At 39.1% G+C, this 12,335-nt stretch overlaps 1 protein-coding gene across 6 annotated transcripts in view; it reads right to left on the bottom strand.

Moving 5' to 3' along the window:
• The window catches only part of CRYBG3 (crystallin beta-gamma domain containing 3), a 124,214-nt gene that overhangs the window by 15,926 nt on the left and 95,953 nt on the right, over positions 1-12,335 (bottom strand). For all 6 annotated transcript variants that reach the window (XM_068909292.1, XM_068909262.1, XM_068909274.1 and 3 more), the window contains 5 exons: positions 10,382-10,524; positions 8,215-8,341; positions 7,156-7,188; positions 3,256-3,365; positions 2,631-2,757 (listed from right to left, as the gene is read on the bottom strand). In XM_068909292.1, coding sequence (XP_068765393.1) covers positions 2,631-2,757; positions 3,256-3,365; positions 7,156-7,188; positions 8,215-8,341; positions 10,382-10,524 — 540 coding nt within the window. The remainder of the gene's footprint in view (positions 1-2,630; positions 2,758-3,255; positions 3,366-7,155; positions 7,189-8,214; positions 8,342-10,381; positions 10,525-12,335) is intronic.

The following is a 12,335-nucleotide window of genomic DNA, read 5'->3' as shown; positions in this document are numbered from 1 at the left end:
AGGTATAGAAAGCAATGTCGATACCAGACCATGCTGGACACCCTCCAGGTGTCACTGACCTTTGGAGTTAGCCCCATGCAAAGAAATTATATCCTTACATGCATACTGCAGATGAGCGCCCAAAGCTTCAATTTTACTTAGTTGCACAGTGCAAATATAACACGTAATTAATTCTCAATTCATTCCAACCTGGCAAATTAGAAAGGCGACGCTCAGATCCTGTGTTTCACCCAGCAAATTTGCTCTCTTGTTGCAGAGGACTGGTTGAAATGATCTACTTCAAAAAATTACAGCTGGACCCCATCTACACCAGTGAATGGCCTTAGACTCTTTTCAAAGGTTGGTAATGAATTAACATTACCTCTCTAGGTAATGGCTAGAATCCTTCGTATTGCTATTTTTCCCTCTGCAAGCGCCACACACTCCACACCCTACTTCTAGTCAACATCTGAGATGTAGAAACATCACACATTGAAGCAATGCATGTTCCCCAGTCCGAGAGTCCTTTCAACAGCTACTCTCGCAGCAGATACATTTCACAGGAGGGCAGGCGACAAAGCAAGTTCAGGGCTTGATGTCAGGGTTAACCATTCTCCCTCATATGTGGGAATTATTGAGATACACACCTTAGGTCTGAAATTGGTCTGTTATTAAAGCTGAACAATGGAAGAGTTCCCAATGGCACAATAGAATTCAATAAAGCTATCCAACAGTTTAATTTGGAAATATGCTTGCTGCTCTTTTGAATGAGCTAACAGAAATGTCTTGCAAGAAAAAGGGCTCTGTTCCAAGAACAGTGCATTGCGGACAATGCACAGAACTAACCACAGCTGTTTCTGACCGCTGACCAAACGTACCGCTTGTGTGCTTAACATCACGTCTGTACCAAACAATGCCTCTGAAAACTACCCCGAGCGGTTAGCACACACAATGTGTTAGAGGCCGATGAGTGCATTTCTATTTGTAAAACAGGTGTGGTTCCATAGCATTTTAATCCATTTAACTTTAATGTCTGCATTTTGTGAAATACAAGGGCTCCTATTTGCAAGAGAGGATCTGAACTAGAGGTGCAAGCCACTAGTAAAGTACAAGAAGATGTGCGTAAGCTTCCCACACAGCCTGCCAAACGCACCTCTCCCAGGGCTTGGCCCTCAGTGATCAACAGTATCCTCCTCTGCAGAGCTGCATGGTTCCTTCCCTGTGAGATTAGAGACTGGAGGATTTGGACGAGACCTATCATTTCATGTCAAAACTTCATTCTGAATTAGCAGAGCAGAGTCCAGCAACCTAAGGCGAAAAGCAGATTTTTAATCTGAAAGCCAGGCTCTCAGTAGGTGAAAAGATATAGCTCTACTGAAGTCAAGGCAACTACGTCTGTTTATCCTAGCAGAGGGAACAGCTCTCAGCCTTGAGGCATACATCCTTCCCACCATGTGAGTGGCTTTTGGTGTGTTTTTAAAACCTGCTCACAAACAGAAGGACTTTAATACTTGAAGGAAATTGTGAACCTAGTAATTTTTAAAGCCTGGTTTTGTAAGAGTTACAACAAAGGGCAAACATCACATGGACTGAGTTTGTTTTCTGTGACCAGGGAAGCAGGAAGAGTTTTGGAGAAGTTAGCCAGTGCTCCAGAGGAGCGGGCACAGCAGCTGTTTGCTTCCGTTTTACTGAAAGCCTTATGGTCAGCTTATATGTCTTTTGCAGAGGAGCACACTGAGATATGGGACAAAGGCACAGACATGACAACAAGACTTCAGATACATCCATCATGTGCGCGGAAGAATTACAGCAGGATCCAAAAAGCTAAACCTATCTTGTGCTGGATAGTACACTGTACTCATATCCAGTTTCCTGGTCATAAATGACCTCTTATCTCACCTCTCTGCTACAATAGGTCATTCGATCGTAGGCACAGATGTGTGCTTGGGTATCATATTCAATGTCACCCGAAAGTCACGTGAAGGTAGCGTGCATGTGTAATAAGGGCTTGTCCTACATCTTAGAAGTCACCAAGAAAGAGGATGGCCAGAAATGAGCTTGGACCAAACTATGTGATGTGTCATACCCGGCTCACAGGCCTGTGGTCTGTGGTATATTATATATTGTTATTTATTGACCCATAATTTGAAATTCATTGGGAGGTACAAACCTTTTTACATATTTCTGCAAAATAGTTAGTAAATTAAACAGTATTATATTTGCTACCTTGTAGTTCCATTTTTTTTGTATCTCTTCAGTATGTACTTTGCTTTAAGACCGAACCTTGGCTGCAGAAGGTTGAATAAAAGCAGCCCCATATGCTAAGAGGGCATGACAGAAAGCAATATCACACTGCATACTAAGCTTGCTGAGCTGTTTTAGAAAACCAGTCAGAAAAGCACCAATCAATCCAACTTACACAAAACAGAGCACACAAGCACGCAAACCTGCACGCAGAGCATGTGCTTACACGCGAATACATGCATGTGTGCACGCAGCCTGACCTGCTCCAAACTCCAAATCTCATAAGCCAAGAACAGAGTTCACTCCTTTCCCCAACTGGGAGTTTGCTTAGTGCAATCCCTTGCTTCAGGCATCTGACTAGGAAAAGAGTTCCAAAATGTTTTTTTTTTTTTCAGGCAAGTCCTTACATATTCAATAGGCTTGAGGGATTTGATTGTAGCGGTGGGGCAGCCACAGGAAGTGAGGTCAGTGTAGAGGCCTTCTTCCAGCACACAATGATTGTCAGTAATTTCCCCTTGGTAATACAGGAGCCAACTGTAAGAATAATGTAACAAAAAAAAAAAAAAGTAACTCTTCTAGCTACTTATTGACAGCAAGCTTTTTCAAGATTTAATACTTTCTAAGAGAATAAGGAATAAAAACTTGGTTTTGTTATGGTTAAAAGCAAGGTGAATTGAAAGGCTGTGTGACAAAGTCGTCAAAGCAGAAAAATCAAATCACGTGGTACAGAAATATCAGTTCTGGCATCAAATGGCAATAATGGAATGTAAATACTTTTACTGAGTTCCTAAAATCTGGAATAAATTCTAACTGAAGCTAAAAAAAAAAAAAAAAAATCACAGTAACTGTAAAATTCCCACAGGAAAAGCAAAATGCAAAATACCCAAATCAACAAGACAACAGCTACTGAGATACATTGCAAGACAAGGCTCTAAGACACAATGGAATACGATGCACTTTTGACTATCTGAAACTTAGTAGAAATAAAAAAAATAACCCTGAAAATGGTGGCATGTAAAACAACAGACTTACCATCCCCGAAGAACCTTAAAAGAACATGGTATGAATGATGTAAAATCAGAAACTTCTGCTGTGAAATCTATACATGCTCCTTGGAAATGTGTATTACTGAAAGCTTTGAGCTACAAGAACAAAACAAAACAAAACCAATGACTAGAAGGGAAGCAAACTCATTATCATTAACGTAAACAGAGATAGCTGTAGTCTTAGAGAAATATCCATTCAATTCGCAAAGACGCAGTAAGTGGAACGAATTCTCAGCAAAGGAATCTTTTACATTTCCACAGCTGCTTTCCTTTTAGAAAGATCTTGTGTTACATAGCCTTTGGGCCAGATTCTGAATGCTGCCCAAAGATGCAGGGATAGCAAGCCTAAGTTCAACTGCGACAGGAGTGACGCAAACACTGAGGGATGTTGTCCTCCATGGCAGGTACCTCTGAACTGCAGCTAACCCTCGGCAGAGCTCAGCAATCCACTGCTCCAAACAAGAAGTAGCGAGGGTCAAAAGATGAGGGGAACTGCTGAAGACGTACTGTGAAGTCTTCTGCAACTGCAATGACTGCAGGCAGTTTGTCATTCAGAAACTAGCAGATTTCTGGGGGAACTGAGTACAGACCGGCAGGTGCACTATGAACTTCTGAATTTAACTAAGCTGTTCTTACATGTCTTAGCAAAGAACTTGAAGCCACATTGAACTATGTCCCATCAATAAGATGCGTTCAACTCACCCTGGAAGTCAAGATGGTTGAAAGTGCTGAATTAAAAATATTTGTATGTGTACATATATAGTATGATACAGCTCACAATCTTTAGTGAAACAACTGAGAATTCAGCACCCTTGGGCTGCCACTGAAGTGAATTTCACTTTAAAGTCTGAGAAATGAGCTGGAAGAGAATGAAAAATTTAACTACATCAAGAAAATAGCTCATGTTCTGTATTGGAAGAAAACACTATGGCTGTTGCAAGAGCTGCTTCCCCCTTCATGCCCCAAATTGGCCTAGCTTCCTGCCAAGGAAAAGAAATCAAATGCTTTTGCCAACACAGACTGAGAAGGCCAAACATAAATATTAGCAAGTGATTTTATGGAAAAGCTCAGTCTATGTTTTGAAAAGAAATGAGTACATTTCCTGTCAGAAAGAACAAGAAAGATTTAATCTGGCCTTGCATGATAGAACTGCAAACTGGAAAACACAAACCAGCTACAATATGACGGATAAAGCATAACTGATTTTTCTGTAAATGTAATTGCACTTCTATGTCACAAAGCATCTACTTGAGCTTTAATTGCGTGGTATTTTTACCCACTTATATCAAATCACTTTATAAAGGAATATATATAATGCCTTTTCTTCATAGAGCCTTTTTAAGTGTTGCATAGCATCTAGCCTATCACTCATTTTTATACAGGCTATATCAAATTATGAACGATGGTTATTTGATAAAACCTGGGATAAAACACTGACTCCTCAATGACAACACTGCATAACTGCAACTACCCTCCAACTGCAGCTATCTGTACTTTACCAAGGCTTGACATTACTAAACGTCATTTCATTTCCCGAAAAGTCAATGGACAATATGTTCAAAATACAAACAACACAAGTTATCCCAGCAGTCATCTCTGCTTCCTAAATTTTCTGTATAAGTCAACTGCTTTGTTTTCGCTGGGCAACACACTTTTTTTTAATACATAAAATTAAAAGCTTTTTAGAGTTGCTAACTTCAAACAATGTTGTACTTCATTTATAAGCAATTCTGGCAGGAGTAAGACGTTAGGGTTGTTACTGGAAGTTGTCAGAACTGAGCTTTTTAAGCTAAAGAGCAACTGGAAATAACGGTAAGTTAAAAAAGACACTCATCTAGATAGTGAGCATGGTTCCCTTAATTCAGGTGGGAGAACGTGTGGAGAAGCGTTCAAAAATACCTGGGGTACGGCTTGTGTAAGGATCAAACAACAGGATGTTTAAGGATGTGCCAGCTCATATGCACCATGTTTTGAAGTTCCAGACTAAGAGACTGCCACGTATATGGAAAGTGCTTTTTTTAACTTTTAATAGGAAATTTGATATTTCTCTGAAACACTGTCCTCTACTTATCCTAAGTGATTACACGTTTCCCCACAAAAACTTACAATAAAATATTTCACCTCCTACAAGAACTGTGTCAATACGATGTTCTTCCTTCCTAAACTTTAGAGAAAAATCCTACGAAAATCAAGACTGTGATAAGGTCAATTTTTAGAAGTATCTTCCTGACAAAAGACTGCTATCAGAGAACACAACAGGCAAAACACAACCTGGTATATGCCAGTATTTATACGTGAGTGCGTACATGCGGGTGCATGTGTGTCAATATGTAAGTATACATACATACATAGATATAAAGAGATGGATTTATTGACATATCACTGGAAATCAGTAAGGCCCTGCAAAGGCATAATTAATTGAAACTTCAAAGGTTTTAAAAGGAACCCAGCCTCGATGTTCTTAATTGTCTGCATCTTAAAGGAATGCAAAATTGGCTTAAAGCACTCAAAAAATAGTTTTTGAAACACCCTGAAAAAGTTGAAGAGTTGAAGATTGAGGGGAAAAAAAATATTTGTGACTGTTAGGATCCCACTGATTTCATCCAAGTCAGCTATTTTATTTGGTATCCTTTACCAAGGCCTCATTGTGAAAATACTTAAAAGTCTTTGGATTTGGCCACAAACTACCGTATGAATAGGTTTGGCAGGAAATCAGTGTTTAAGACTGAAATAATACACCAATTATGTCTTCAGGCAGGAAACATTTCCTGTAGTCCTGGGTTAATCGTAAAATGTTAGAACTAAAACACACTTAGAGAAAAAGAAGGGGTGTGGTCAACCTGCGCTAACTATCACAATGTTTATATTTCCCATGCGCTTATGACATTTATTCTCAAAGCAAGAGAGACTAAAAATTATGTCCAGATGGCAAAATACTTAACCACAACAAGGAAAAGAAAGAAAACAAACTACAAATACAGAAATCGAGGAGCGCCCTGCAGAAAGAGAACACTGTTGGAGACAAGGACCACGCTTGGCAATGAGCACAAACATTTAGAGCAGGTTTTGGATTGAGAGATACCAGAAAGGTAAGTTAATGGAACATAACCTTACAAGATAAGGACCACAAGCGCACAATCCTGAACTCACTCATTTTTTTTTAAAACCAAAAGCAAATTATAGCAACCTCTTTCTCTTTATAAATTGCCACCTAATGAGACACAACTTTCAGGGAAATTGTTAGAATGTATCATAGAAGAGATTTATCACAGATCTGCGATAACCAGAACATGTCTAGTTAAGGTTAGTGCGAGGGAAAGGGAAGCGTGGAGCAAGTTGGGACCTACTTCTAGGGGCTATACACTTTTGGAAGACTATTCAAAGCTGAACTACCAACATACAAGATCTCCTGTTGATAGATCTGCAGCTTTGAAGAGTGCAGTTCAATTTTCTGCAGTTTATACTTTGTTAACCTTCACCTCATAAATAAACAAAATAATGACAAATCAGATGTAACACAAGAGAACGGAAAGAATATATGTCATACAGAGAGATAAACGCACATGATAGCAAGTTTCCAGAAACAGAAACGCAAGCATAGGAAAATAAATAGCTATAAAGATCCAGAGTCACTCAAAACCCACTAAAGTGCTTGCATTTTTGAGGACAGAACACTAAAGGGTGTGATCTGGACTAAAACAAAGAATAAAACATTGGTAAACTTAGTCTTTACACATCTACCAGTTTCCTCAAGCAATGCTCTGCTCTGTGGAGATGATAATACTGATGAGAATTCACCCAAAGTAACAAAGCAGGAAATTCAGCATTACCCGTGTTTAAACATTAAATGTTTAGTACAAGAGACGGTTATGTAACGTGAACATACCAAATGCGGAGGCTCATTTGTTCCAAGTGGTTCCTGCAATAATACATACATACATACAAACAAATAAATAAAATTAACCACAATTAGCTCCCTAGAAGATACATCAAGTTTCTGAAATTTGTTAATTAAGAATTCAAAATCAGAAAGACACATTTCCTATGCTCTTGGTACATTTTTCTTCCCCCAGCCTCTTCCATCAGCTGCCTATATGTTCATGGCTACCTCCCTGGTTATTCAGTCCTTTTCCACATACAAAAGTCGCATCAATATTAATTAGCTCTTATAATATAGATTAGAGTCCATATAAATTTCTTTGCATTTATTTTTAAGTCTATTTCTTAAAAGAAAGATAATTCAAGAGGACAGGAGACTGAGGCACATCTTCTGACAAGGACACTTCAAAATAACGTTGAGCGTTTTGTTCCTTTTCTATTTTCAATGCAGTAGCATCATTTGTTATATACTCATTACTGGGGATTTTCTCTTTTGCATTAAGTTTTTAACAGCTCTGAAGCTAATCGACTTGGGCAAGTTGCACCATTTTGATTTAATAATGGATTTAAAATATTTCCTGCTTTATATTTATTATACATTACAAATATTTTAGTAAAAGATTTTTTTTTTCTTTTTTAGAAAAAAATCAGAGTCCTGCTATACAGGAATAATATAGGATAGATACACTTTCAAGTATTTTTAAATCTATTATCAATTAGGCATTAGGAAGTTACTGTATTTTATGATAAATTAATCCTTCCAGATCAAGGTATCCCTTTTCATGAAGGCAGTCTGCCAAAAGGAAGTTCTCCTCATGAAATTTCCCTGGCAATTTTTTCATTAACAGATAGAAAGATGTAGAGTTTGCATTTCAGAAAAAAGAAATTTGTTCTCCATACTGAACAGAATCATTTTGTGTCAGTCCACAAAGATCTTTAACTTGTCACCAAGTGAATAGGCAAATTGATTAAACAGCATAGCTGACAGTATAACGTTGCTGTAGTCTCAGAACTCCAAAGGTCCTGTTTCTTTGAAGTTTTCCCCTTACAAATTCTGGTAACTCACCAACTTAACCGGACGAATTGACATGACGATTTTATCGGATCCTCCCCAATCAAGGAAACACTTGTATTTTCCTTTCTCCAGTACATATTGTTTTCCACAGAAATACTTCTGTTGATAGGCAACCCACCTGGAGAATGACATAAAAAGTAAACTTGAGACATCATATTTTTCTGTGCCGTTTGACAGAAATATTAATGAGTTAAACAGAAAAATTTTCTGTAGAGTTTTTACATGCTGAGTCAATGTGACAGACAATATAGCATCAAACCTGATAAGAAGCACGTAATTCTCACACCTCTGATTTTCTGCTTATACTTTGCAAACATTACTTTAAGAAACAAACACGTTAGGTCTCTACCTTCCATCAAATATATTTTCAGCATGAGCTGATGCATTGCTTAGAAGCCCAAAGGAAAGATACTTGATTGACAAGTTACTGAACCTCTCTCAGCTCAATTTTTACCTGTTCAGCATCCTCCCGGATAGGGCTTTCTTCCAACTTCTCTAATGGGATTTCTTTAAGAAAAACGGTATAAGAAGAAAGAGAAACAAACGCAGAAGCCTTGACAGGATGAGATAAGGATAAAAGCTCGCAATGGCTGGCAATTCAAACTTCTCCCACCCTGCTTCCCCTGACACAATTTAGGAACATAAGAAACACCCCACGGTGTGGAACCGATGGTCCCCGGGCTGTCTGCATCACGCTGGCTCTGGCAGCAGCCAAAGTACATTGAGGCTAGCTTGGGAGAAGACGCTAACCTAGGCACTTTCTGGGGTCCATTCCTCTCTTAGTTTCCCAGCATCCAGGGCTGATGTAATAGGGATGCTAGAAGGCATCTCCTTGCCTAGTGCTTTCATCTGGTTGCCATGAATTTGTCTAATCCTTTTTTTGAACCTCCTCATGCTGTCTGCTCCCACAGCTGCCTCTGGCAGTAAGTTCCAGAAATCCACTACACTTCTCTCTAAGAAAGGTTTATAAGCTTCCCCCCCCCCGCCCCACACATCTGTTTTACTTCTAATCTTCAACTGCTTTTGTAAAGCATCCCCTAATTACTGTACTACAGGATTTTGAACATTTCTGCATTAAGCTTGTCCACTACCTTCAGAATTTTGTAAATCTCAATTTTATCCCTCCTGTCAGAGTAGGGTTTATTGTCAGTCACACCTCCTTAGCCTTCTCTTCTCCAAACTGAAGAGCTCCAGCCTTTCTAGTTCCTCTGTTACACAGCAACTGCTCCACTCCTCTGATCGTTGCTTTTCTTTGCATCATCTCTGCTTCCACTATGTTCTTCTTGAGATACAGAAAGTGGAACTACATGTAATATTAGAGATGCAGGTGCCACAGAGTTTTACAAAGTGCAAAGCAACATCCTCTGTCCTGGCTGTTGTCCTCAATACCTCTTCCTCCCAATACCCATGATTTTGCTGACTTCTCTTGCTGCCACTGCATATCAAGTCAATTATTTCAGAGCTGTCAACGATGGTTCCAAAAAAAAAAACCCCATTCCTGAGTTAGAACTCTCAGTTCTCAATTTAGCACATTTTACATTACTTTTTGCTACATGTATTACCATACATTTATCGACACTGAAGCATTCTGCTACCTTTTTTCCTGCTCAATTTTATGAGATTCCTCTGGAGTTCCTCACCATTGGCAAGGCCTTTGACTACCCAGAACTGCAGTCTTGGAGATTTCAGTGTTTGCTTCCCTTTTCTACATTATTGAAGTTTCCTGAATAAAATCATTAAAAATATGATCGAATAAAACCATATCCATCACCTGTCCCTAAGAAACACCACTGATGACTCTTCTCCATCCTTAAAAGCACACATTATACACCTATAGTTTTCTTCCTCTTCTTTAGCCAACTTTCAGCCCATACAAGAACTTTTCTTCCAATTTTGTGCAACCTAGTTTCTTTAATAAACTCTGGTTTTGGTCAAAGGAATTAGAGAGGGGGGGAAAGAGAGAGGGGGGAGATTCAGAGAAGACAGTGTGGTACTTTCTTCTTTTACCAAGGAAAGAGAAAGAAACACATTCTCCTACCATTGTTTACCATCATCTTCTGTATCACATGAAATATATTCTGTCAAAGACGCTACCTAAAAACGGCTCTGCACAAAAATGTCACTTAATACTTCCATTCACGTATTTTGGTAGACTTACACTCCGCTTCTCACAAGAATCGACCTTGTCTCTGGGCCAAATCCAGCCTGCTCCAAATCAGGAATTTCTTCATTGATGATGTCCAATGCTTTCCCATCTTCATCATCAGACTGAAAAAGTGTCACTGATGACTCTATGAAATCCTAAGAGGCAGCACAGGAGTTAGGAGACAGGCTGTCACAGTTCAGTAACACTTCACAACGTAAAACGTTTTGGAAAAAGAGTTGTAGCCTGAGAGATAAAATTTAAAAAACAATCAAGTCCCTTGCCTGCATCTTTAAGGGAAATTTAGATGTTAAAGAGCCTAACTGAAAGCCTGTCAATTTATGCATCCTGATATTACCTGCAGTGGTTTCCAGAGAGAAAGACTGATGATTGAGCAGCGACCTTCCAACAGGTTCATAAATGATCACTCCAAGCATTTTCCATGACTTTTACATCAACCTTTTACAAGTAACCTTTGTAAGGTTACATGTACCACATGTAACCTTTTACATCAAGTTTTCCTCCCCTTCCCAGTGACAAGGCATAATCAGAGACAGGACAAGACTTGGCAACACCTTGGCAGGTATAGATCATTTTTCCACCACGAAGGGTTTGTAGTTTTTGGACACATCCATATTAGAACTGATCACTATAGCAATAAAATAACTTCCATATCACTTCCTCGTATTCTCTCTTGTATAGCTGGGTGACACTGCTTTACGTTTTGAGCTGGCGTAGTTGCTTAACTGAATTAAGTGCATAGCTTTATATTATTTAAATTCAAGTTTCACATATCCAACTTTTTAACCACTTGGCAATTTTAAGCACACAGTTCATTCACTGTTTGGGAAAACAAAGAACACCAGTTTGTTCACTTTGTCGGGTGAACCCTTTCACAGGCTCTGTAAGGGAGACCATGCCATTGTAGAGGATTCAGTCATGATGAACACCGATTTAAGAACGAACACAATGCGGCTCAACCTCACTGCATCTTTCACAGGAAACCAAAAAGTCACAACACAGATTCTGTAGTAAAACTGTTCCCCCTGTCAACTAGACAATCTGTTTCATTCGTTTATTTGAAAAATTGTACCTATCCCAGCTATACATTAGAAATGAAAGTGCCAGGCCTCGTTAAATCATTAAAAATAACCACTGTTTCAGACTACTTTTTAGAGAATAAAACTCTTAATGCAGGTTTAGTGCAAATGAAACCCAACTGACCTAACAGTCCTAAAGTAAGAGTAAGAGCTCCTGAGAAGCCATTTAGATCAACTCTATACACGATCTAACTAAATTTAAAATAATGAAACATGCCCACAACTGGAATTATATTTGAAACACGTTTCAAATTCAGTTGTTGTTTTTCCTCCCTTAATTTTCACTGCAGCTCGTAGTTCAATAAGCAACGTGAGAAATACTTAATAATGGACTTTCAAGATAAAGGCAGAAAAAGAAAATATTAGTGGGAAAACAATGAAGACAACATATTCAGCTCCACTGAAGCAGATTCAGAATCTTTGCACTTGCTCTGCCCACAATAAAACCACTGGCAAACACCAGCTCAACAGATTCTCCCCCTTGACACGCTGCATGAGAAAACGGTGAGTGCAACTGGCCCCCAAACCAGCACACAGTACAAATTGTTGTCCTCCCTCAGGAACATGCCCTGTATTGGACTCCAGTGTATCCACTATAGATGCCAATAACAGAGCTGGCAGATTAAATTCATGCCTCAGCCTCAGTCGCAGTTATTGGTGTGCATACAGCAACATGGCTGGGATTTTTTTTTAAAGTGTTAATAAGCTCTCCAGGAACCTGTAATGTTAAGAATTGTGGCGCAGGAACACCTGACTAGCTTTGCATAGCACTAACCCATGTCCGTCAGAGCTGGTACCGACACAGCTCTAATAAAGCATGCTATACCCACCCTGGCTCTCTGCAGCACCATTTATGTGCTTCTGTACCG

Source organism: Struthio camelus, chromosome 1, assembly GCF_040807025.1.
Source record: "Struthio camelus isolate bStrCam1 chromosome 1, bStrCam1.hap1, whole genome shotgun sequence".
NCBI lineage: Eukaryota > Metazoa > Chordata > Aves > Struthioniformes > Struthionidae > Struthio > Struthio camelus.
Note: the sequence above shows the minus strand (reverse complement) of the source record. Positions and strands in the feature narration are given on the sequence as shown.